We start from the raw sequence: 26993 nt of genomic DNA, 5'->3' as shown, positions 1-26993 counted from the left end.
GGTGGCAACATGAAAATGCACGACTAACAAGAGGCCAACAAGCAAATCAACACTTTAAATTTCAATCAGCACAACATGAACATTTAACTATTAATGAAATTTATTGTTAAAAATCAAATACATGATGAAATTTATTTTTATGCTGTGACTTCGCTTCTCGTACTTTGTGGTTTCAACAATTTGTTCTCTAAGCTAATTCCATATTATAAGGAACACTGTTTTCCTGCTGAAGGCATTTTCAAATCCAACCATATACTGAGTAACTGGTGTATCATACAACCCATTTACAATTGTGCAGTCTAAACAATATAAAAGCCCTGCAGTAATTTCTTCATGTTTATGTTTACAATGTCTTGGTGATAAAAAATTTGAGCTCATTGGTGGTGTTGATGTACAGGGCTGCATTCGAGTGTGTATCCAACCAACTACCCAGTATAGGTTTTTTGTAATGCTTGAGTTACAGGAGAAAGACAGTGAACTGGTCTGGTGTAAACTCTGACAAGGCAACAAAAGACAATCCCTCCTGTTCTCCAGCACAATTTAAATGCTGCTTATTAATAAAAATTCAAATAATATTCATGGTGCTTTGAGCAAAGGATTTCAAAAGACATTTTGAAACAGAGTAGCAAGTAGATTCAAGTTAAGGAAAAGATCCATAGAAATGTATTAATTCCTAGATATGTTGTGGTAACTTAGCTGATGCTCACAAATCCATAAACTGCCAATTAATAAAGGGGTTTAAGCCAGGACAAACTGACACTGGGACAAAGACAAAGCTTCAATTCTACCATGGTATCATGAACTGTATCCACAGCTAATTGTGAAATGCATAGCTGCTGATCCAAAACAAAAATACTTAACCACACAGCAATTTCTGTATATCAGTTTATCCTCTTGATAGTGTTCATTTCTCCATCTTTCACTTAGAAAACCACCTTAAGAAACTGGCAAGATGGTAGGAAAAGTAAAGCACCAAAGAAATCCTCATGCAAACTGTGATAGCTATTCAGTCACTGAGTAAACTTGTATTTATTAAGTTCGTAAAAATGTATGAATTAAAAGGAAAGGAAATAACATCAGCAGCTTTTGCATTAAAACCCTCTCCTGAGTGAGGAGGAGTAAAGAGGCAGTGAAGCACTTGGAAAATCTGCACATCTCTTCCTGAGAAATGTTAGAGACAACTACAGAAATCCCAAATGTTGTAGTTCTCTTCATCTCTCTTTGCTAAACCCGTTTTCCCTGTGCTGACCACACATCACTGAAAACCCAAGTCCCTCTGATTTAATGAGGGACTTGAGCTCAGGAGCACTCCTAACCTGACATCACTCATTTTGGTCCCCCTCCTTACTCTCCTCCTCCAGATCTCCTTCTCTCACCATCCCTCTGAGACTGAAGTGCATGATGAAGCTCTCAGATCAAGGACTACTGCTTTGCTTTGGCTTCTTCAGCTTCTTTTTCTGATTAAAGAAACAATAACAACAACATAGGAAAGTTTTAAAATCATAAAAGAAATCCAGAAAACAGCTGCAAACACAATGATGTTGCCCATTCAAATTATGAGAAGAGCTTGCACAAATAAAGCAGTAAAGTGGCAAATCCTGCATGAGGCCAGAATATTGGTTGTATTTGTCAGTGTATATTAGTCAAAACAAGTCTTTGCAGTGAGTACACATACAGTAGGTTTTATTAAAAACAACCAGACATAGTCAGAAGTCATGCGACTGCTTGCTGCTGTTTGTACAGATGTACATTTTCAGCTCTAGTTTAATCGTTTAGTGTTGCATTTTCTAACCTTTCCTGAGTTCTTCTCTCTTTCTGGCAGCTTCCTCTCGCTGTTTCTTGATGATGGCCAGTCTGGCCAGGTCTGCCCTGGCCTGTTCGGTCTTCCCCTCTAGATGCAGCTTCATGTAGCGTTCCTTTGATTTCTGTTTCTCTATCTCCTCTCTATGAGGACAGGAGAAAATACTCAAAGTGACAGTGACCGTCACAGAGGAATATAAATTAAGTGTCAAAATGAAAACTTAATGCTGCAAACCAGGTTTGAACACCTTGTATAATTACAGAAGAAAAGGGATTAAAGAAAAAAAAAAAACAAATACAAGAACAGCATTTTTGAGTGACTGATATTTACCTCTCCCTGCGAGACAGCACTCTGGGAGCAGCGACGTCTACCTCAGTCACCTTCTTGTTCTTCTGAGACACACGGTTTGGATTCTCAATCTCGATTAGCCCCTCCACTCCACTCCTCTTCCTGGACTGTGTGCAAAAACAACTTTTATAATCACAGTGACAAAGAAAGGTGACTTTAGAGCTTGTGCAGTGTAGCACAGAGATCCTAAGTTTGCATTCTGAGAAATGAAGAAAATCATTACTCATTCAATTGACCTTTATAGATGTACACAACTTTTTTTACTTAAGCATGTCAAAACAAATTTTTCCCCAGTGTCAATTTAACAGTCAAGTATTTGTGAATCCCAGCTACTGTCTGAATTATACTTCTGTATTGTATTACTTCTATTGCATGACAAACATTTTACACACATACACATGCAGCGCAGCATTTATGAACAAGCAAACAAATGTGTGAACACATCCACATGTGCAGGAAGTAATGTGGTAGAAACACCAACGTCAGGTTTTGGAGAACATCAGCCTCTTCACTCACCTCAGACTCATCATCACTGCTGCTCTCTTCCTCAGACTCTGAGGCGCTCTCCTTTTCTGCACCACCATTTTCTTCCTGTCAACACACATAAAAATCACACTAGGTCTGACTTTAAAGTATGTGCATGTCTGCTAGAAATGTCTTACCTTCTCTCTCTGTGCTCTCATCTGACGGTCAATCTCCTCAGGGTTGCTGAACTGTTTTCCTCGGCCCTTGTGGCCCTTTTTCGCTGCAACACAATAATCTGAGATGTCACTGGGAAATCAGCTGTATATGAAGTCTGTAATCCTACAGGAATTCACAAAGTTTACTTGTTCACCTAAACTCCAATACAGCTGCGGACACATTTTAACACACAGAGCAAACAGAGGAGGAGGAAGGACGGACAGCAGGCTCTGGATGGCCACAGACACAGTAACATCAATAGAGTGACTCTTTAATAAGTTTAACACAGCTTTATGTTGACACTGACAGGCCTGGACTGTACATTACTGTGATTTCTGAAGTCAGTTTGTGGTGATCACATAATACTGAATGGGATGTTATGGGTCAGGACAGACCAGTAAATAAAATACTCTATTTAAGACCTGAGGCGCAGGTCGTGAGTAGTAGAGTCACATCGTGTTCACTGACGGCAGCCCCCTCGACAAGAACATGTAGACTAAACAACATACACAGCTAGAACCTTCGGCAACAAAGTATTTCTGTCTCATAACTGTGACTGGATTTATAACAGGGAATAAAAATGTTAGTGAGCTGGAGCTGTCAGTGAGCACATGGTAACGTTACTGCTCGCTAAACGCTAAAGGTGCAAAACTGAACTTTCGAAAACGTATTTAAAAAATAAACTCTAAACAGACTAGCAGCTCTGTTCACGTGGAGACGTATATTTATGACCGGTCGTATATTCGTTGTCTCTTTTCTGAATCGGTCAAACCCACAAAAACACCATGCTAACCGATTAGCATGCTAAATGCTAAGCATGTGACAATCCAGAATAGTTTAGCTAACAACCCGCTAGCTAAAGCTGAGCATGTTATAACTGTAATAATAGCACTTACCACCCCGAGGCATTATTAAAGTTGAAGGTTATATAGCTGAATAATGTGACAGCTATATAAATAAAAACAGCTGTTTGAAATATAACAAGAAAAAACGAGAAAGTATTTTTTTTTTTGTCTCCCGCTACCCGGCACCAAATGTCGAAACACTGCAATCCGTCGGGGCAAGATACGCATGCGCAGTAATGGCGATTAAACCAATCGCTGCCCTGAACCTTTGATTGACATATGTATCCACCAATTAACTGCATAGAATAAAGCGCCGTGTCTTTCATTAAAAGGAAAATTTACATGACCTTTAATGCAATCTATGATACTAAACTTAAAGAAAATGAGGACCTGTGTGATGAAGACATAATTCAAAAAAGTAAGCTACTGCTTACCTAAGAAAAATCGCTGCACTGCAGGGACGAATTTTATTTATAATCTCAATAGAAAATACAATCAATAGAAAAAGTCATGAAAAAGAAACTATCTATCCATCATTCTATCCATTTATCCAGCTCACAAATGGAACGGTGTAGAAAATATGCTGTCTATGTGATCAAATGAAAGAAATGCAGAACACAAAAAATTAAAGTAGTTACAAAATCTGATTAAACAGTACCTACTTTTCAGTTTAATATGACCAAAGTGGAGACCTACAATAAGAGTCTCATCTTAAGAAAACTTATAAGTTTTCATGAGCAAAACAAAGCAAAGTACATATTTTTTTACATCAACAAACTTCAAACTATCTGTGAATACAAAAAGAGCTAATTCCCCTTTAAAAAAATGTCCTATAATGAAGGCACAAGTTGAGATTTGTCATTTCTTCCGACGATGTTGAGCCTTCACATCTTCCAATTCTTTCTCCATCAAGTGGTATTCTACAGTAGTCTCTGTCAACTGGAAGGGAAACATTAAATATGAGTTATTTAAAAGCTTTGGTAAGATATTAAAGTACTTCACCAATTGAACTGGTGTGTCTCAGACCTGTGTTAAAGTTATGTCCTAAGCATGGTGTTGGACCCTGAAAGTGATTATATTTATTGACCTTTACACACAACAAACACTAACAGTAGTAATCAAATACACACATGCATTGGTATATCGAAGGCCAATGCATTGGTCTGAAAAGAGTTTGAGGAGGAGGAGAGTGTCATTTTCCTGCCTCACTGTGTAAAGAAGCATATTACATCTTTATTTTAACTGGAAATCATAAGAATTTTTCAAAGATGCTCAGGTCTTACCATGTCCAAGAGAATTTCAATCTTCAGTTTCAGGAGGTTATTCTCCTCCTCCAGCTGTACATTTCTTTTCTTAAGCCGTTGCATTTCCCTACTAGATGCATTCCCACCAGATTCTGGGTTAACAACAACAACAAAAAACAAGTAATGCTGTGTTGGATATTCAGAGACTATCAATGATCCAATATATGAAAAAAATCTGAAAATGCTTAGGTTCTCTGCACCTCCGTGGAAACTGCCACTGCACCAGACAGTATTCAGCTATATCAAAATTATTACCTGTTGCCCATTGTCCCTCTTCAAACCTCCAGATCTGACCTCCAATGTTCATTGCTGGAGGTCCATATTCAAGGCCCAGCTCTATTTCTTTTGTAGAATGATCTAACTAAGAGGCAAAAAGGCAAGAAACAACAGATCATTCTACATACACATCCAAACAGATCATTCTACATACACATCCAATAAGCAATAGCTAACACAATGTCAAGGTTAACTAGTTTTGCACAAATTGAAGCAATTAGTATATACCCCGGAGTGATCACTGTTGCCCTCATACAGAATGAATTAAGATAAGGCATTGTTTTTATTTGATAACCCACCGTATGAAGGCTGGACAGAGACACAGACTTGCGAGGGGGAGTCTTCTTCGGACTGAATGTGTTTCCAAAGAGTGGCATCTTAAATGATTTTTTAAGGTCCTGTAGAAAAGGTGGTGGTTGCATTAGTATTTCCGACAGCAGTATCACAACAGCATGTGTTTGCCGTTGCTAACAGTACATTACCGTGCTAATGCTAACTAGTAGGCTAACAATCGCAAAGTGTTAGTAGCCGTACTATTCATACCTGGCATTCAATTGAAACTGTCGACTGCCTCACAGATAGGTTAGTAGTTTTGATGTTACTTTAAATATATAGATAATATATTTACCTCCATGTATACTATTTATTTACATTCTTAACGTAGTGCAAGAAATGATTTTCTTTCCACTATGCTTAACGTTACCACTGCGCAAGTGTGAAAATTCCATTTCTCTAAAACAGATTACGCTCTGAAATATTGCATGGCTTCACTATGAAGTAGTCGGAGTTTATCTACCAAAAGCATAATGTCTAAGAGATTTTAAACAGAACTAGATCAAAATATACTCTAATTATTACGGTGATTAGACATCGTTATGCTCAATGCTATATTAGAATAACATAAATACCCCTATTTGTAGAAAAAAAATGGAACCATCCATGAGACGTAAACGCATCACCATGGAGATCGTTTCGTTGGACCGTTCTAGGTGTTTATGGTGTATTATCATGCTCAAATTGTTTATTCGAAATCCAATTAAATACTAACAGTAGTGATCCAATACGTATTTTAGAAAAGTCACAATCAGTGGGGTTCGGATGTGTTTTTATATAAATAAGACTGACCCCGCCCCACTGTTTGCATAGCCCCAGTGGCCTAATGGATAAGGCACTGGCCTCCTAAGCCAGGGATTGTGGGTTCGAGTCCCATCTGGGGTGGTTGCTTTGTTTTCTCAGAATTTGAAGTTTATCCATGGATTTGAATAATGATTAATCCCGTTTACGAAAAATGTTTGAAGCAACGGAAGTTGAGAACGACTGAAAACCAGCTCTTTTTCGGCTCCCAAGAGAATCTATTTAATCACCGACGCTCTCTACAGAAGAAACATTATTGACAAGATTTTATTTATCTAAATATAGGAAAGGAGATTCGTAGAAAAATACCAGCTGACATGGATAAGCACAGCATCATATTGTGTTTACTGCTGAGCACTGTGGTTGTATCAGCGCAAACGTACCGTGAGTAACATTAGCATGGTGTGTTTATGACAGAAACAATTTTGATTTAAGTGTAATTTAATTTGGCCTACTCTTAGAAGACTGTTTCTAGGTAAATGGCGAGTGACAGATAAATATGTTAGGTTTTATATAATGCTAAATTCATTTTTTAATTATATTCGATGCTATTCCAAATGTTTGATTTAACATTATGTATAACTTTTCATGTCAACTAATGATTTAAAATGTATTAATTGAAATTTACATTAATATACATTTAAGCAGCTATCCTGTTTTAAAATTTAGAAGAAATCTGTAAAGATTTCAAGTTATTTTATGTTTACTTAGCAAAATGCTCACTGGAAGAAAGCCTTAAATGAGTCCTTTATATGTGTAAATGTACATATCCAACAGACCAGATTTAGTTTCATATAGTAAATGTCCATGCAGCACTAATTCATAAAGATTCATATTACTTTGTCTAGTGATAGGTGTCAGTCCTTATAGTTTCCATATAGCTTATGTCGTGGTATTATCTTACATAACGTGTGTTATCCAACCTCAGCCCTGTAACCATGTCCATCCTCCTACAATGGTAGAGCTCCAAGAGGCCACCGTGTACTGGGATGCTGCCCAGAAAAGCGTGATCCTGAGGACCGGGGTGATTGAAACAGATGGGGGAGCCTATGGTTACTTTAATGACACTTTGCTCCTCTCGGGATGGGGCATCTTGGAGATCTGTGCAGGTTATGGACGAATCACCCCACAAGAAGATGAGACCACCTTCTTCCTGGCTGGCTACCTGGAAGGTTACCTCACAGCAGGGTGAGCATCACATGCTTTGTGATAAACAGCAAATTCACAAATGTAAATGATGACAGTATTAATTATACAGAAAAGAACAAAATGCTGGAAAGGCCTAAAAAGGGTTTGTCATAAAAGTAAAAATCCAGTTTTTATTTTCTAAAAGAAACTTCTATTTAGTATTTTGACAGACTATAAGATTTGTTTTAAGAAATAGAAACAATTTAACTCTCACTGTTATTATCCATTACAGGCAGATGTTCAACCATTATTCCAATATGTACCCTCACCTGATAAAAGATGAGAAGGTTTTAAATCCCTTGAAGAGATTTTTGAGGTACATTCTTACTCTGTTCATTGGACAAAGAAATTATTCCAATTTCAACAAGTATATTTATGAATGCAGTGCTTGGTGTAAGGTTACATTTAGCTCCAAACTGAGAACTGGTAGCAGACTGGAGAAGTGAATAAATGCACAAATTACTAGCAGAAACACCCAAGGTGCCTCTCAGCTCTCTCTGTGATCCACAGCAAACAGGACCAGTGGTCCAGAGAACAAGTCAAGCTGAGGAGAAATAGTGACCCCCTGTGGAAGCATTTGGGACTGCTCCTGGCCCAGCTGGATGGACTCCACGCTGGAGCTGCACAGTGGGCCAAAAGCGAACACAGAGAGGTGTGTGAATGTTATGGAGATATTTGAGAGCTGTCAGAGTATCAGTTCATTCATTGCTGCCACTTGCTCTCTCTTTCCTGCCCAGCCCCTGTCAGCGTTTGCAGTCCAGTTTCTCAATGGCATTGGTGACCTTCTGGACCTTGTCCCGGCTCTGACACCTCGTTCCAACTCTTCTACAGGGACCAGCACTTTCAGGATGCCAGGAATGGGCCACTGCACTGCTCTCATAAAGGTTAGGCCAAACTCATTTGGCTAAAGCTGTGGGGGGCCACTTGGGAAACATCAACACAGGCCTAATTGCTTTTTTTGCCGGCCTTTAACTATGGGGTTTACTCTGCTAAAGTGGGTCAGTGAATGTAAAAAGCCATTGGTGGAGGGATTTTATCTTCTTTCTATACCCATTTAGAAAACAACAACAGAGCACATACAGAAGTGAGGACAATGAGTAACATACAGTAGACTATTGTCGTTGTCTGATGCCCAGAAGCAGTCACATCTTAATACACCTCTGGTTAGTCAGCACATGGTGGGATTTACTTTTGTGTCATTTTTAAAATGTCAAGCATGTTGTTTTAAATTTTGACTACTGATGGTGCTAGATGGAAAGTTCAGAAAACACCAAAATTATCACATTTATAACAACTGTTCTTACAATTCAATGGTGTTTTTTTTTTTTTTTCACTGACAATGAAACACATGCACACGTCCTTAACCACAACGCACTTTCTCCCTTCTCTGCATCTTAGGTGCTGCCAGGCTTTGAAAACCTGCTGTTTGGCCACTCCAGCTGGTTCACTTATGCAGCCACTATGCGTATCTACAAACACTGGGACTTCAGGGTGTCTGACAAACACACCGCCACTGGAAAAATGTCATTTAGCAGTTACCCTGGTATACCTACACACATTAGCAAGTATGAGTACATACACGAACTGCACAAAACTGTGTTTAGACTCAGAGAACTGACCTAACACAAATAAAACTGGTGAAAATGAGATTCACAGCTTGTAGATGAAGCTGCACGTGGCCTGAACTCACATCAGTACAGAGTTTGACCAACCTACTGTACAGTGTACCACAACATAAAAGCCAGGAGCTGATGAGCAATTCTTGTCTTTTAATCCATACTATTTCTCTTCCATCTCTGAAAGAACCTTAACACTGACATCAAGCACTTAACCAAAATCCTCAATGAACATTTTCTATTGGACATTATTTCTTCTGCTAAGCACTCAGCTTAATCAGTGACGAGGAAACAGCAACCGCAGTGTGTGTACACTCAAACGGAGCCATGATGAAAGGTATTCCCTTTCTGTCAAGTCAGTGGAGGCTGAGTAATTTTGTGGGCAAAGATTTGCAGAGTGGTCCAGGCCATAAAAAATCCTCTTAGGCTCCATTGCTATCAGAACACAAATGGATTTAAAGGACTATTTTTAGAGACTGGTAGGCTAAGGATATCACTTCAAGAAGGGATGAAATACACTGCTGCAAGTGGAGGTGGTTTGTGATCCCTGCAACCTTCTTAAGCAGCTTTCTCTCAGACAATTCTAAACGCAAACATGTAGAGGTAGTTTTTATTTTTAATAGCAGCAGTTGTACCTGCGTTAAAAATAATACAATGAAAGTAGCAGTAATAAATGTAGTGGAGTACATAAATGAGGTAACAAGATATAAATCAGTAAAATGAACTCAATTAAGTACTTAAAATTGAAATAAAACAATACTTAAGTCAATGTTATATAACACCATTGTTAAATTGCAGGATTCATGCAAGTTGTGAGAGTGTAGTTGAAGATAAATGATTTTATAACTTCATACACTTGATCTCCTATTTCAGAAATTCCCTTTTAAATATTGTTCCTAAAATGCCTTCCTCCTCTCACACCTCTCTGCCCCTGACCTCTATATGACCACGTCCTCCTCCAACAGGTTTCCTGATGTCTCTGGATGATTTCTACCTGCTTGGGAGCGGCCTACTGATGACTCAGACCTCCATTGGCGTCTTTAACGCCTCTGTGTTCTCCCAGCTCAGTCCTCACAGCCTGCTGGCCTGGCAGAGGGTCCGCCTGGCCAACAGCCTGGCGCATAGCGGAGAGGAGTGGGCACACATTTTCTCCAAATATAACTCAGGTGAAGTCCTGTTGTATATGAGACAAGCTTCAAAAAGTTAAAAGAAGCCAATCAACACTGGCAGTATAGTGCACGTGAGTCCCAAACTGACCAGAGATAATAAAGGCTCATTAGACAAGTGAAAACATAACATATCACAGTGGATATGGAATAAGATAGAGGTGTACCATTTTTCAAGTTATTTATAAATGCTGTTACTGCATTGCATTCTGGTAGTTTGATGATTTTTCGATGATTTCCTTCTGTATCACTCAATGCAAATGCAAAAATGCAAAAAGAGAGAAAAATCTCAGAAACATCACTGTCATATTGGAAGTATCGTAATCATGCCACCTAATATTTCTGTGGAAATAAGACTAATATACCAGTGAACAACCACATGGCGGCAGAAATGCGAGATATGTTACAGGTAACATCATTTTAATTATAATGCATAATCGCCAGGTCATGCTAGACTCATGCATAACTTTGACAGAACAAAGAATATTCCTCAGATTAGATTAAAAATGCCACTTTTGTACTTTTACTGGAGCCCTTTTTCAGTGCAGATAGGGTTACTGGTATTTGACATGGGGCAGGACAGTCAAATACGACCAAATGAGAGGAAAATGAGACTGGTGTCAGATTAAAACCCTGGCTGTGTAAAAATTCACAGGACAAAGTTTCTTAGAGAGTACACAGCCATTGTGTGTGTTAATTGGGCAGCTGTTTTGATCTTTCACATCATGTTGCTATAGGAGGGCAGAGAAGAACAGGACAGAGTGTCCTTAAGACTGACAGTCCCCTCATCCCCCACAGCAGCCTCAGCGTCCTATCAGTCTGCCAGTACTGTGGTCTGTAGGGTGTTAACATGAGAGCCTTTACTTCCACGTGTGTTTTCAATTGATTTGGATTGGATAAGGTCTGGGGTTTATTGTCTGTGTAATTCTTAAGCAATATGTTTATTGTATTTCATCTACTAGTTCACTAATTTCAGGTCCCTCAGGTAACTGTAAGACTGTGCATGTAATTGGTCCAGTGCAACTCATCTACTCTGCAAGATCTAACTCGAGTTAGACTGATAATTTGACCATTAATTTTGGACTTCTTTGTGTGTTTCAGTACAATGTATGTTGTATTTTAATGCTAACTTTTCAAATGTTCTTCGATATGTTTTGTTTTTTTTTGGCATATGTCACCTGTCACATTTGTCAAAGTTACAAATAACATGGTAATGGTTCAGCATGGGCAGGAAACAGAACATCTTGCTCCCTGTATTTCAGGAACATATAACAGCCAGTACATGGTGGTGGACCTGCGCAGGGTCTCTCTGGGCCACAGCATCAGGAATGGAGCTCTAACTGTGGTGGAGCAAATTCCCGGGAAGGTGATGCACTCTGATCAGACCCAAGCTCTACGCAGAGGTAAGGAGCAAACACCAATGTGATTGTTTCTCTTTGTAGTTTTTTCTAGAATGTCTTTTTGAGAGGTTTGCACTGGGCAGGTTATTGGCCATCCTACAACATACCATTTCATGCTGAAATCTACAACCTGAGTGGGTATGGTGTGATGTGGAAGAGATATGGAGCTGACTTCTCCTACGACCTTTGTCCCCGAGCTAAAATCCTGCGCAGGGACCAGGCCAAGGTGTCTGACCTAAAGTCCCTCAAACACATCATGCGATACAACAGTAAGTATAAAAATAACTTGTAGTCCTCAGAATTGCTAAGTAAGATGCTGACTGATCTGTTTTTTTTTCTTTTTTTTTACTTGCAAAGTGCTTTGACAACACAAACACAGTCTTATCTGGTACTGTCTACAATATTGTTGCAGTTTTCAAACACAAAGCTGCATAAGAAAAAGTCAGACTGGTTCTGTTGCAGACTACAGGAGAGACCTTTACTCCAAGGGCCATCCATGTAAGACCATCTGTTGCCGTAATGACCTGAGGCCAAGGAGACCACACCCGGGAGGTTGCTATGACACTAAGGTCAGAGGTGATCAACAGCAGAAGCAGTGCTGGAGAGGCCTGAGAATTCTTACAGAGTTATTTATGAGTTCCTTTGTGTGTCTATTCTCAAACACACCTTCACGTTAGATAATTGCTATTGTGTAGAAATAGGCTAATACTCCAGTGTTAATATTCAAATAATACTCCAAACCCATTAGGGTTAGTCTTTCATTCATTTAGCTAGGATGCTGTGCTTGAACTCTCCACTCTTGAAAAAATCCTTTTCCTTGAAAATCTTTTTCAGTTCTGCCTTGAAAAGGTCAAATTTAATTTAATCAGAAATTTACAAATGTCATGGAACCCAAACTGGTTGAACCTCAGTGTTGTGCAAGACACATGTTTTGAATGAATAAATTCCAGTAAAGGAAACAGATGGGAAACCGGATGTGCTCTGTATCCTTTCTGGACCTCATGAAATGACTGCACCTTTTTTCAGTGACTCCCTCTGTTTTGTTCTTCCTCTCCTTTCTGTCTCATGGTACAGGTGACAGACTACCAGATGGCTCTCCAGTTGGCCGCAGAGGCAATAAGTGGCCCCACAACACAGGGGGGTCTGCGTCCATTCTCATGGCAGTTATTCAACCTCACGACTCATCATGGTCTCCCGCACACGTACAACTTTCCCTTCTTCACTATGAGGCCCACACTGCGCCGGCCCTAAGAGTACAACAGCCGAAAACACTATCCATCCAGAGTGAATGCTTGGCTCTTCACAGCAGGAATTCTAAAAAAAAATGACAGTAGTGTTAAAAGTGTTGAAGTGTGTAGTTTATTATACAGCCTGTTGTCCTGCTAGTTCAGAATGACAGTAGGCTGTTTGTATGTAACTATTTATTAATCCATTTGTACATCATCCTAAAATGCATTTTGAAATAATAACTTTGCTTATTTTTACTAAATGCCAGGCAGTAATCAAAGTGAGATGTTGTCATTATCAGTATCCATTCAAGAGTGGCAGTATTATTATTATTATTATTGCAGCATTATTATTATGGCAGTGCACTCATTATTTGACTGTGTCTGTAAAAAAAAATAAGTAAAGACATCACCTGTTTCAAATCGTGATGCAAGTCTTTGTCAAGTTTCTCAAAGACGACTAACCCCAAACAGAAACCTTTTTTCAAAATACAATATTTAAAGTAACTTTTTAAAGAACCATTCATCTCAAAATTCAGATGATTCCATGTAGTATAAAATTAAAACTTATAAATGAAACAATGCAAAACAAGATTTAAAAAATCAATATTTCTTACACAGCATTTGATAATATGATAAATCAGCTTCTCCACCACTCTGAATTATACTGTGTATTTCATATAGTACGTGAACAATAAACATTTGAGGGTGACTTCAGTCATAAAACAATCTAGCATGTCAAACAACAGTCTATTTTCTTACATTACATTATTACTCGCTAACATAGACATACTGCACAAGGAGGTTAGTTTCTGTCCCAGAGCCCCCTCTAAGGTTATTGATGCCCTGATAATCCCCACATTTTAATACACCACGTGTGCATTAATTTTATGTTGACTTGGCAGCTATGGGTTAGTTGCGCTTTTATTTTGAAGTAGCTTCTTGGTGTCTAACTTCCTGCCGCTTCACGTGGGTGGTCGGGGCGGAGCGTGCTCGGCTCTAACCGACACATCGTCGGTCTTTTCCTGACACGGACGGACGGACGGACCACCTCGCTCCTCTTCGTTTGTGTCTGACGGGCTTTTCCAAATGGCAACGGCAGCGGACGACCAGCGGGAACCGACGGACGTCGCTGCGCTGTTGACGCACCACGGCTGCACCCGCCACAACAACAACAACAACAATAACAATAACAATAAGGACAGCGAGGCAGGAGAGAGCGCGACCTCCGCCACCGCCGGCGCGACTGAATCCAGCGGGACGGCGTCCCAGAGCATCGGTAACGGCTCGGTCATCAATCCCACCGGGGGGAATAACGGGAAGTGGGTCCGGCTGAACGTTGGCGGCACGGTGTTCCTCACGACGCGGCAGACCCTCCTCAAAGAGCAAACTTCGTTCCTGTACCGGCTGTGCCAGCAGCAGGACCTGCACTCAGACACGGTGAGTCCACCGGGACTCTTAACCCGAAACATGACCGCTACTTTGTTATAACGGGGCCGCTACTAACAAGCTAAACCGGAACCGTCTCTTCACCACCGTTGATAATAGTTTAATATTAAGACATGTAACGTTTTGTTTTGATCATTGTTAGCTACGGTAATTTAATGCTCTTCTAAAGTCCAGTCAAGACTGTTAACCTGAAGCTGTCAGAAACCACAGTAACATTCCTGCACTGACTCAGTCTGTGTGTTTTCACCTGTTGTAACACCTCCATACCCTCATACATGCCTGTACGTGCCACATCGCACCATTATATATTAGCTGTATTTAAATTCTACTGTCTTGGCATGAGTTAAAGCCCATTTTGGCCCTGGTGATAGAATCAGTAATGTGTTCAATAGAGACTAGGTATTGATTTACCAAATTGTGCATGGTGCTTTGTTTTATCTCCATAGTTATCCCATTAGTCTTACAGGGACCTACCATATTACTGCATCATCCGCACCATTCTCAGGTGCAACATTACTACAGGTCTGGAAATGCACAGCTGCAGCCACCAGCTGTGTGTGAGCGTGTGCCTCAGCATCATTTTGTGGCGTGAACGTAGCTTGGGTCAGATGGATGAACACGTGCCTGTAGCTGCTGTACAGCTGGCATCTTATGGGCAGAGAGACAAAGAGAGAGACGTGTATTATATGTACCCTGTAAGGGCTGGTAAGACTCATGAATGATGCAGATTCCTATTATGCCGCAGGCTTTGATATGCATGTGTGTGACAAAGGGGAGAGAAGAGGGTAGGTCTTCCTCCCAGCCTGGACACTGCTGTACATTTAGTTGCTGTCGGATGAAAAACCTCTCACGTCTAATACATCAACCCGTTTGACAACAGTAAGAAAATTACAGAGGAGAACACCATGAATAATATGTCTGTATAGAATTTAAGATAATAGTATAATTGTCCACAAATTGTTTTGGTCATTTTCTAGTATGCTTATATTAGAGAGCATAGAAGGCGGAGAGGAAATGGGAGAAGTGTAATGATGTTGATGTTGACAGCTGATCAGTTTATATGATATCATGGTAAACATTGTCATGCCCCTAGAGTCAACTTCAAAGTGTGTCACATAGCCATGGGCTGCAGGGTATTTTGAACATCAGCAGGTGAGCAGATGTTTGTTCAGCTGAAGTGAGAAAACCAGAAGCAGCCACCAAAATTGGAGATAGGAGGTTTTTGCTCTACAGCAGCATTGACAGTTCCCCTGCTGCACCACTGGGTTTTATGGAAAAAAATATTCCCATGTGACCTTCAGTCGCAACCTGTCAGGAGCTCCCTCTGCACTGCCTGAAGACACTGCCACACGCTAACAAAGGCCTGCATCTCTCTCTGCTTTCATTCCTTCACCCTCGCTCTTTCTACCCCATCATCGTCATCATCCTTGTGCCTCTCTTCCTCATCGTTGCTCTCAGCAGCTGACTCACTCTGAATGCTCATCACACGCTTGTCCTCTGTCATCTGCGCCTTTTTCGGCTCTTTATCAAAAACTCTAGAATCTCAAGAGACAGAGAGACTTCATTTAGAGTTTTGTTTTTGCTTTCATTAAAAAAAAAAAAAGATGCCTTGCTTTGAATGATCTCTGAGTTTTGACCTTTGGGCAAGATGGTGAGGAATCTTACTGAGCAGAAATATATATGCAGCTGACATCACAGCACTGCAGGTCATCCAAGTGTGGCTGATCAGTGTGTTTTAACAGAGTAGGGCCACCTAACCTAGAATGAGGTCTTAAAAGATATCAAGTGGCTCACCGCGCCAGCATACTGTGTTACCAAGCATAGGCTAGGCTGAAACTGGCCCTTGCTGTGCTGTTTAGTAAACAGAATCGCACAGCCGAGCAGCTTGCCCCGTCTCTTCTCTTACTCGGGAGAGAAGCTAATTTTAGCCAAGTCGGAGTCTTCTAATCCACTGGCATTAACGTGTCTCTCCTCAAGGGTTCTTGGCGGTTTTTAAACAAACACACACACACAGACTGTCTGGCTGTGTGTTACTGTTTTAATGAGCTTACCGGCACCTCAGCTGCCCTGCCCCCTCACTGGACCAAACCCAGAGCTCTGGGTGCCATTGATATGACCCAGGGTGACCTCATGCCATTCCAAGCCAATTACATTATGTAGCTAAGGTTCAGCTTTAAAACCTACATGATATTAGTTGAACAGGTATAATCAAGGACTAAAACAACATAATCATCTTACGGCAGATTTGTGACTGTCAATGGATTCATGTTAAATATCAGTGTGATAATGAAGTTGAGGTTTGAATGACCTGATGCTGTGGCTTAGATTACCAATACAGTGGTTTTACTTTAAAACTCTGCAGGGTTTTTTGTCCAATCTCATAGTGACTCACTTTATCAGCTTGTCTATATTGTGTCGGCAGGACATGGAGATGAAATTCTAAATGTGTGCATGGGAACTGTGTGTAACTCTATGGGTTAGTAATGGATTTATCCTAATTCACTTTTAAATTAAATACACGAAGGGGGGTAAAAAGGTAAACGTATTTTCAAGCCCATGAAGAACTTAAATGAATAAATTGGTTTTGTAGAAATGAGTGTACAAGCACGCAGATCTGTACATATACAAGGTTGGGAAATGAGGCTCCATGAATCAGTAAAAATGCTAGAGCCACGGCTTTTACCTGAACATACAGTGCAGAGTTGTATTTGTGTTGTCATCAGAATATGCAAATTAGATTTTGTTTGGGGCAACACAGTGTTCAAATAAACTCCACGGCTACAATTCACAAATGTTTCCTAGGAAAAAACATGCAAAGGTCGCCATTTATCAGGATCGTTCTTCTTTTTTTCCTAAACTACATAACTGTTTTCTTAAACTTAAGTTTAGAGCCCCAGCTACGTAATTAAATCCTTACAGAAGGCAGTAATATGGATTGCGGCTAGGCAGAAAATCCACTTAATACATGTTTTATGTGGTTGCTGTTGTATAAAGGTTTGCAGAAAAAAAACAGTACAGAGATGAAACCTGTATAGACTGTAGACTTAGACTAAGAAGACTTTTTTAAGAGCTTCCTGAATGTTTTGCTAAGGCAACGTCCGAGAATGCATTTTTGTGAAGCCGACCCCAAGAAAGTTATTTAATCCACAAAGCTGTTTCATTCTCTCAAAAAGGAGTGGAAACACAAGCAATCAAACATGTTTATGTCCTCCTACATCACAAGTGTCACCAGCACTGAGAAAGTGGTGGTTCAGCCAGTCCATCTGCGATGCCAGGGATGATAAATTAGGCTGATCCCTAATTAGAAATCACACTCAAGCCCAGTTTTTTCACCACTCCTGCTCCACTTTAGATTCAAATTACACGAACAGGCCAAACATGAATGTGTTTATTCACATGCTCTAAAGCCGAGCAATACTATTTCACTTTAACTGCGTATGTGTATGTAACAGTCTCGAGGCAAAGGCTGTAACAGAAAGGCATCCAAAGGACCCGCTGTGGCAATCTACAGAAGATATTTTTACTGCTTCTTTTTGTTGTAAAGTCCAACAGCTTGCCTGAAAGATATGTTATCTGAACATTAATGATGTCAGTTGAATTTGATCTTTGTAGTATTACAAAAGACTCTGCGGCAGATGCTGTGGTGCTGTGATGCTAGTTCTGCGTAAAAATGCTAAATGTTGTCAAACCCCATCCCTAGCTACCCCAGAACTTTACAGCAAGCCAAAGCACCGCCTGGATGGATTAAAAGGGTTGACTGTAGCAACCAGAAAGCACTGATAACATTAAGCAACGTTAAAAAAAATATAACAGATAATGCTTAAAATAAGATATTTATATCATTCAGCTCTAATGTTCACACTTGTTCAGTCAAGCACCACAGAATGTCTGGAGGCAGATGTGTGTTTTGTTTTGCTATTGGTGATAGCCTGTGGGATGTACTTACCTCTACAGGGAGACGCTTTGGAGTCGCATCTCATTTCCCTGGACAGATGATCTGTGAACCACTGACTCAGCACCTAGCACACTTATCCCCTCTAAGAATGAAAATCCAAAAACCTCTCAACTACCCGTAGGTGGGGAATATCTGTACTGAAATAATGGCCGTTGGAGTCACATACTATATAGCTCCTGTCAGCTCTTGCAACAAGCAGATGCAGAAAATGTTCATGACCCTTGTCATCTTGTATGAAATTTGCTCAGGTAAATATACACAAACCTGAGGGGGAATTTATGGGGAGTTTACCAAGATGGAGAAATTAAATGATGGATTTAACCCTGACACAGCAGAAAGCTTCCCAAACAAGGTGCCCCTGTAGTTTTTCGACATGAAGAATCTCACAGGCTTAATGTTACAGATGTTACAGGTAGACTGATGGTGATTAAACCCATCTGACTGATTTTGGCAAAGTTGGTGTCCTGCAACTGCAAACGTGTATTATTCTGTGTGTGTGTGTGTGTGTGTGTGTGTGTGTGTGTGTGTGTGTGTGTAGCTTTGTTGCGAACCCACACAGAAACCACAGGTGTCTCCTTCCTTCGTCTCTATGGCAGTGTCCCTCTACGCCCCTTTGTATTTCATACATAGAAGTGCGTCTGCCCTTCATTTCTATTAGTTTTTCTTTTTGTCATACTGTCGCTCCACACTCTGTTGACCTCCAGGTGTTTTGCCTGTTTATCTTTTTCTCCTCTAATCCCTCTCTCATCTCTCAGCAATGCCACGATATTGATCGAAAAGCGTCAGGGTCCATTTGTGGTTGCCAGTGTCCTCATTCGCTGTGTTTATTTTGTGTCTCACACTGGCTATGCCTCGATGGAAGCTCCTGTCACGCTACACCAGCAAAGATTGGCTGGACTGGAAAGAGATGAACGTCAGGGACAGAGTGATTTTCACCATATAAACTGGTCTGACAACACATCTATCATTCAGAGATTCCTTTTTGCTGCTCGCAGAACATTGCTCTTTTTCTGACTATGTTTCTTACTAGTTGGCCTCAGCACAGATAATGGGCTAGAGCTTATCGTAATACAAAAAGACCGAAACAATGCTTTACTGATGTGCAGAATCTGCACTGTGGAAGGGAGGAGTGAACATTACGAGCAGTCATTGGCTCCAGGATGGATTTTCTAATATTCACACTTTTGTAGTAGAGGAAGCAGCATTAAAGGGTTGGTGGTCCTGCAGGACGACCTCCATAGTACCCCAGTTATCAACTTCAGACCCTGAGGAGAAAAAAGCAGAGGTTGCTTTTCAGACCCCTCCTAACAAACAGATTTGCAAGGGCAGGGTGTCCAGCTACAGAATACCCATAAATAGCAGCATTGCTTTGCAACAAGTTTCTAAAGGAAAATAGGAAAAGTAATTCAAGAACAAAGTATCACTTTATGTTATTGGGGAATGTTATTTTGGATAAAAAGCCTACTGCAGTGCTCACACGTATGTCCTGTCTGGGCTGCCAGCTCTGAATACTTCAGATGAAAACAGCCAACCAGGATGTTTTTCCCCCAGCTAGTGAGCTTTATGTTCTAAAAATAGTCAATCCATAACAAATGAGGTTCGTTGCATGATGAAGCAAAGTAATAGTTGACATTCATCTTGAACACTGTAACAAGTTCAGACATACGTCACTTATAATACCACCCGAGTTCAGAGCGGTAAAAGTTTATGATGTGACAGCTGACTGTTTTTCTGTCCTCTTCTCTAAAAGGACGAGACAGGGGCCTATGTGATTGACAGAGATCCCACGTACTTTGGTCCCATCCTGAACTACTTACGGCATGGCAAACTGGTTTACAACAAGGAGCTGGCTGAAGAAGGTTGGTTGGTTCAAATAGTTGAAGTATTTAAAAAAAAAAGATTACTAGGTGCAGTTTTATATTTAAATATATGTTTTGAAACCAGTTCATACACTGTAATTGTAAATGTAACAGCACAGTAGGATGTTTAACTACAGTACGCAGCCGTCAGCTGAGTTGTGTTTCTTCTGTGGCAAGGTGTCCTGGAGGAGGCTGAGTTTTACAACATCACACCACTGATCAAACTGATCAAGGACAGGATTGTGGAGAGGGACTCAAAAGCCACGCAGGTATACACAGAAGAGTCGGTGTTTTTGTGATCTTAGAATTCTGTGCTTCAGCAACACAAATCTCCTGCTTTACTGCACTCATTATTTCTGAACCAGCCAAATGCAGTATGTCACGCTAAAGATATAGAGTGTAACAAAACATCACTGCTCTAGGTCACTTCTTTTCTTTTCTCCGGATGGTTGTACTCACTCTTACATAATCCTACTGCTCCCTTAAACCCACACACACTTTCCTTGCCTGCTATACTTCACAGGACTTACCACAATCATTGGCCTGGGGTTAAATGTTGCACAAAAGTACAAACACAGAAGAGCTGCTTTTGTAACCACAACTGATAATGTTTTTTCTTTCATATTGCTGTCCACTCTCCCTTTGTCACTGGTCAAGGCAGATAACTATATTTGTGGGAGCTCTGTAAAGGTTCATTGACCAAACAGCATCTAGTCACTGTGTGCCTGGGATGTTGGTTTTTTTTAATTTTTTCCCTTTAGTTAGTAGAGTTATGCAATTAAAAATGGACTCGGACCATATCTCCAGTTTTCTTTTAGACATTTAAACATTTTTTGATTGTGCCTTCCCTTTCGTTTCTGACCTTTCACCCCTCCTCTTCTGTCTCTTCCTAGCAGGTGCCCCCCAAGCATGTCTATCGAGTGTTGCAGTGCCAGGAGGAGGAGCTGACCCAGATGGTCTCCACGATGTCGGACGGCTGGAAGTTTGAGCAGGTCAGCGTGCGCACCTGCAGAAAGCCCCGCACTGGACTACTCTGGACTGTGGGTTGGACTCACGCTGCCGCTGACCCTTCAATTTTGACCCTTGGCCTGACCCCTTGGCCCTGACCTGAGCCCTGCTATCACCAATCCCAAAATAATTTTAGGTCTCGTACAATTGAAAGAGATGATGCCCATAATAGAGGTCTTTACAAGCCTTAAGTAGCACTTTAATCTTGAGAGTCCATGTGAGCTTTTATCATAGACAGTCCTAGCAAGTCTAGTCTTAAAGTACAGACACAGCCAGATGGGCTGTGTCTGCTATCTTTTAGTGAAGCAGTACAAAAAACAGCACATTGGCTGGATGGGTTGAAGGTTTAGCCTAGGGATTATTCCCACCACTGTTGCCACTTTAGTTCTGTTTGCTGTGTCTGTTGCTGTTGAATAAGGATTTATAGATATGTAATGACAAAACTGACCACGCTGACACAAACTATTAGTTCTGGATACACCAAACTTTGATTAATCAATATTGAAAATAATTGTTATCACAGGCTGTACTTTCTTAGGTGCTTATACCTTTTGAGTCACAGTAATAGGGAAAAGTCTTTTAATGGGAACATATCTTAAAAGCTGAAGGCCTAGCCTAAAGTTTCAGGGCTTTCATTTATTAATGCCCACTAGTGACATTGAAGACTTTCAACTCTTCACCCACTCTTCTTGTGGTTTCTTAAAGACAGCCCACCCACATTGTAGCCTAGAATTCACATTCAGACCCCCTGCGCCCTCACTCACTGCTTTCGCTCCTCTGCATGCTGCACAGCTGTTATATGCAGACACTGACTTTGTTGCTTTGCTGTTCCCACAAGCAGAAGATGCTTCTTGTTGAGTCCACTGCTGAGTGTGTAACAGCAGGCTGCCCACTCTTTAGCCTCCCCACCATGCATGAGCACACTCTCTCTCCTGGCTTTAGTTTGGGATGTCAGCTCTCACAGTCTCTTTCTTTTTCTCTTGCTGTCTGTTTTCTCTCCTTTAGTCTTCCTGACATTGATTCTGGCCCTCTGTCTCTGTCCCCCTCTCCTCTGTGAGTCTTTCTACATATGCGTCTTTCTGCTTTTCTAGATGGTGAACATCGGCTCATCATACAGCTACGGAACAGAAGACCAGGCGGAGTTCCTGTGTGTTGTATCCAAGGAGCTTCACACTCCCGGATCTGGGCTGGGTACAGAGCAGAGCCACAAAACTAAGGTAAAGACCCTACAGGATCAGTCTATGATGTGTGTCCATGTCTGGTTCTTTTCTCCTTTTGCATGTTTGTATTTCTGTTGTTGTCGAGGTGTGGGTTGAAGAGAAAGGGGGTATCTCCTGTAACTGAAGTGGATCAGCGTGCTTTGATCCTGAGCTCTCCACTGAAAACTCCAAATGTCACTCGCCTCAAAATGTCATTCACAAACACACTCGCTCCATCATTCATACAGTTCTCCCTTTCTCTCCTGCTATTATTGAATTTTCACTTTTCCTTCCTGTCTTCCTTGCTGTATTGGTCTAGCCTCTCTCTTTCAAATGGATATATGCATATATATATCTGCCTGTTTACCTCTCAGCTTCTCACTGTCCGCTCACTGACACTCATCGGCGTGTTCATATTTGTTGTCATTTTCTTTTCTCCCCTTTTCTTTTGTGTTTCCCCGTCCACCCTTCATGCTGAATGAAGCAGCCGGAGATGCAGGAAGAAGAAACAGCGAAGGATGAGGATGAGGAAGAGGAGGAGGAGGAGGAAGAGGGAGGGAGAGATACCACACCAAATGAGTGGCTTAGAGAATGAGGGAGTCATGTTTCTTTGTTCCAGAGAGAGGTGGGAAAGGGTGAGGAACTGTGCATTAGATGTACTAGTAGGCAGAGCTAGTAAGTGTGTGTGTGTGTGTGTGTGTGTGTGAGTGAGAGTGAGTGTGTGATGTCTGCAGAGGTCTGGGATGTTTCATGCCACTGTACTGAGTACAGGCAGAAACCAGGCAGAAAACAGTTTATATTAAATATGCCGATCATGTTTTTATCCATTCACAGGAAAATTCAGGAATTAATTCTTGGGAAACACATTTTTACCATCAGCATGGAAAACTGCTACACCACCTTTTTTTTCATCAGCAGGCTAAACTTTGTTCCAAGGAATTGAAAATGTTTCAACTTTGAGCAAGAACATTTCTCTGAAAAATCAGTCAAAAACCCCATTTGATGAAAATGGTTGCCTGGTGTATTTTGCTGATTGGCTTGTTTGATGAAAATACTTCCCTGGCTGTTCTTTTCCTGCACATGGTCAGTGTGGTCCAACGGGGACTCATCGCAGCCTTACAGACATCGATCAAGCACTGCCTCTCTATGGCGTCTCCTTACCAAAACTGTGACATGAAATATCCCTGACCTTTCAGTGCAGCAGCACTGTGAGATGTCCTTCTTATTCTGTGTAAACCTACAGTCTCTACATAGACTCAGACGCCTCCACCACATGATAAACATTTAAACATGCAATCAAGCAAATGTCAAAGGGTTACACACATTTTTAAGACACAGTAAGACATGGCTGTGTATGTTTGGTCGAGGTTCCCAGTCATTATGTATGTCACTCAACTCATTTTGCTTTCACTCTGTTATCATTTATCGCCATTATCACAGCCAAGTCATAGCTCAGACTGTATACAGTGTTTCTAGATTGCAGTGCAACATATCTGTAATTCCTAATGTCTGTTTTTCTCTTATTTCACAGCTTTTTCAGATCCATGGGTCCCGGATGTAGAAAATGCAAAAAATGAAGTTATTTTTCTAGGCCTAATACAAGAAACAGTACATGGTGTATTTCTGTGTTGCCTCAATGGACACTCATCAACACAAATTTGTAGCATTATCATGTCTGACAAAACGCCACTTAGAAATATTAATGACCAACAAGGGGGAAAACAACACTAAATCTCACAGTCAGTCTCTGCAGCATCATCACAAATATTATTTGTGAAAGTGATTTTATTAGTTGAAATAATCAACTGTAGGCATCTGCAAAGATTATCAAACATTATCAAGGATGATAGTGGAGCTTAGTAAGTTCTAACCAAAGATCCAGATTAAAGCTGGCCGAACCAAGGTGCTTAACTAAAATATGACTGAATATGAACTCTGCCTGATGACCTAACAGATAACGGTGCAGACAGGTCTCAGTACGTCTGATCTGTCCTGTTTTGGGTTATTACATTCCCAGATGTTAAGAGCTGGAAAGGAGACGTACACTAGCTGATCCAATGTTTCAGAGCTTCCTCTCATCCCTTGTCCCTCAAACCTTGTTCTTAAGACCATTGATGCTGTGGTTGTCTCGTTTATTTTGCACTTAATTCCAATGTTTGTTCATGACAAAAAACCCTCTTGGCTGGGAAATAAACCACAATGATGCTAACTACGTTATGTTTCCAGGAACTATTGATGGTAATTATTATTATAATTATTAATATTTGTGTGTCTTGGTGAGAACACAGATTAATGCTGGTTTAACCCTGGTAGCGAAGGCCAGAACAGGTCTCGATTGTGAATTGTGTTGGGTTATTTAGTGCACTGGTTCACAATCCTGGTCCTCAAGGACCCCTGCCCTGTTTGTTTTCCAACTATCCCTGCCCTACTCACCGCCGATTACCTATATCAGGTGTGTTCAGCCCATCACAAGTGAGAAGGGTAAAGACATGAAAAACAAGCAGGGGAGGGGTCCTTGAGGACCAGGATTGAGAACCACTGATTCAGTGGTTCACCTTACAAGGGCTTCATCTGGCTACAGCAAGACTTTTAAAGACCGCAGCACTCAGCACATACACACTGCCCCACATTTTTCCCTACACCATGTCACACACTGATATACACCTGCATCACCTTGTCCCAATGCATGCTCAGCTGCAGTGTCGTCTCAGTCTGTTGCCCTGGCCAGGATCCAGAGCCAGCTTTGGTGTGGGGGTGTGGGGTGAGTCAGTGAAGGCTTGAACAGAGACACAGAGAAGAGTTTAGAGGGAGGGAGATCAGACTGAGGCAGGAGAGAGAGGCCTGTCACAGTTTGTTAACAGAGATATTCAACAGTTCATAGGAACTGCACTGCAGATCAAGCAGAGTTATTGTTTGCTTGAGGTGGATTTGTTAAATTCTGGAAAATATAAAAATAACAGCAACAAGCTTTTTTAGTTTTTTTCAGCAGGTAATCAAAATGTGTAAATACGCATTTAGGCAAAGAATTTACTGACCCTAAACCATAATTTACATTTACTGCAGCCCAGTAACATGTCATAGCTTATTGGGTGACAATAACAACATATAGAAAATACACTGTAGAATGGATGCTAGTATAGAAATTGCGTAGAACATGGGCTGTCTTCTAAATCATGTCTCAGTAACATAAATTACTACTGAGCTTTGCCACCACCACAGAGATTATTTCTGCCTCTGAGACTTCTGCAGTCACACTGGCTGTCAGCAGCTTAAGCCTGAGCCCCTGCTGTTTGCTCCTGTGTGACACTTACTGACCAGCAGCATCCAGGAGAGAATCCCAAACACCCGAGCTGTTCTAGGGGCAATATGCAGTTATAGAGTCAGAGTGGCAGACAATCAAGAGTTAGGATCACATTTAGCAGCCTTCTTTATAATTGAATCTGAAAAACGTGCAACAGTTATTGCATTTTGTGGGTGCGTGCATAACAAATCTTGTCCATTTGAAACATTAAATAGAAACATATCTTGGACCTATATGATCCTTGCAGTACCATTTACTCTGCTAATCCACCTAATAATAAATGTTAGAATAGTGAAGACACAGTTACTCGTCATGCTTATGATAATCATGAGGTAATATTAGCAGGAGGGAGAAGACTGAGAGAGTTCTGTTTATTGCTTCCTCAGCTAACTCATTCGGTGCCTTGAGTTCAAGCAGCAAAACTGATGTGTCGAAACACAGACATCAGAACGAGCATAGCTGTTGCTACATGCATTTTTAATATTTTAGTGACTTAATGGGTAGTTTGAAGTGGCACTGAGAGGATTGGCATTTGTGTACATTTCTTCCAAATGATATCTGCTCCGAGAATTTTAGTAGTGTAAGTATAGAAGCAGACTTACTGGACATGCAGCTGCATGTATGACGTAAAGCTGTTTGATGCAGCTGTTGGTTCTAGGTGTTTTGTATAAAATGTCATGCCTTTTTTATTTTTTTGTACCTTGAGTTGTCTTAATTTATTCTTAAGAGTTGTTTTTGTTTTTTTTTGTTGTTTTTTTTAATATTAGTGTCAACAGAACTTGGGCTTTGACTTTTTTAATGGGGGGAGGGGATGAGATCATCTTTTCTACTTGAAGACATGTTTTTATGTTTCGCTGACCTGATGAATAGATATGTAGAATATATCGATCAGGTTCGCTGAATCTGGTTTTTAGTCTTCGTTCACATAAATGCTGTGGGACTGATGATTCGAGTTTTCCCATCAGAAGAAAACGTCTTACCTTTAGGTCAGTTTCGGTAAAGGTCATTTGCATGTCCTGATATCCTGTTTGGTTTGAATCCACTGACTTCATTCATTTGTCCACTGTTTGTTGAATGGTTTCTGCTGTTTTCACATTGTACTTGATATGTAAATGTATACATAACAGTCATCTTTCATTATGCTGTGCAAAAAAAAAGTATCAGTCAGAAAAACAGGTCTAGCCTCAGTGTGCTGTGTCTGTATACACTGAACAAAACGATGTGACACATGAATTGT

General features: G+C 40.7%; 4 protein-coding genes and 1 non-coding gene across 11 annotated transcripts; 3 read left to right on the top strand and 2 right to left on the bottom strand.

The window, feature by feature from the left end:
* Positions 1-78: 78 nt before the first annotated feature.
* pdap1a (pdgfa associated protein 1a) lies at positions 79-3889 on the bottom strand. Its single transcript, XM_026316117.1, has 6 exons — positions 3727-3889; positions 2812-2894; positions 2666-2740; positions 2132-2256; positions 1793-1944; positions 79-1457 (listed from the first exon to the last, which is right to left on the bottom strand). The coding sequence occupies exons 1-6, from the start codon at positions 3737-3739 to the stop codon at positions 1423-1425; spliced, it is 483 nt and encodes a 160-aa protein (XP_026171902.1). The 5' UTR covers positions 3740-3889; the 3' UTR covers positions 79-1422.
* plbd1b (phospholipase B domain containing 1b) lies at positions 1896-13010 on the top strand. Its single transcript, XM_026316116.1, is given in 11 exon segments — positions 1896-1971; positions 7352-7577; positions 7810-7893; positions 8088-8229; positions 8315-8461; positions 8976-9120; positions 10159-10359; positions 11622-11762; positions 11843-12028; positions 12222-12328; positions 12834-13010. Coding segments are annotated over 11 exon segments (1632 nt in total).
* Positions 4129-5963, bottom strand: cby1 (chibby 1, beta catenin antagonist). Of its 2 annotated transcripts, none has more exons than XM_026316118.1 (5): positions 5884-5963; positions 5555-5653; positions 5235-5340; positions 4959-5071; positions 4129-4614 (listed from the first exon to the last, which is right to left on the bottom strand). In XM_026316118.1, the coding sequence occupies exons 1-5, from the start codon at positions 5887-5889 to the stop codon at positions 4534-4536; spliced, it is 405 nt and encodes a 134-aa protein (XP_026171903.1). In that variant the 5' UTR covers positions 5890-5963; the 3' UTR covers positions 4129-4533. The 2 variants fall into 2 exon arrangements, with proteins under 2 accessions (XP_026171903.1, XP_026171904.1); XM_026316119.1 differs by having other exon boundaries at positions 5799-5939.
* Positions 6401-6473, top strand: trnar-ccu (transfer RNA arginine (anticodon CCU)). Its single transcript has one exon. It is a non-coding gene; the product is annotated as a tRNA-Arg (tRNA).
* Positions 13011-13980: 970 nt separating the features above from the next.
* kctd17 (potassium channel tetramerization domain containing 17) lies at positions 13981-26913 on the top strand. Of its 6 annotated transcripts, none has more exons than XM_026315569.2 (7): positions 13981-14425; positions 20140-20248; positions 20426-20517; positions 21145-21240; positions 22348-22473; positions 22940-23080; positions 23987-26913. In XM_026315569.2, exons 1-6 carry the CDS (start codon positions 14075-14077, stop codon positions 23048-23050), a joined length of 885 nt encoding a protein of 294 aa, XP_026171354.1. In that variant the 5' UTR covers positions 13981-14074; the 3' UTR covers positions 23051-23080; positions 23987-26913. The 6 variants fall into 6 exon arrangements, with proteins under 6 accessions (XP_026171354.1, XP_026171352.1, XP_026171353.1 ...); XM_026315567.2 differs by having other exon boundaries at positions 21145-21288; XM_026315568.2 differs by having other exon boundaries at positions 21142-21240.
* The last annotated feature ends 80 nt before the right edge of the window (positions 26914-26993 follow it).

The sequence above is a fragment of the Mastacembelus armatus genome, chromosome 19 (assembly GCF_900324485.2).
Source record: "Mastacembelus armatus chromosome 19, fMasArm1.2, whole genome shotgun sequence".
In the NCBI taxonomy this organism is placed as follows: Eukaryota; Metazoa; Chordata; class Actinopteri; order Synbranchiformes; family Mastacembelidae; genus Mastacembelus; species Mastacembelus armatus.
Note: the sequence above shows the minus strand (reverse complement) of the source record. Positions and strands in the feature narration are given on the sequence as shown.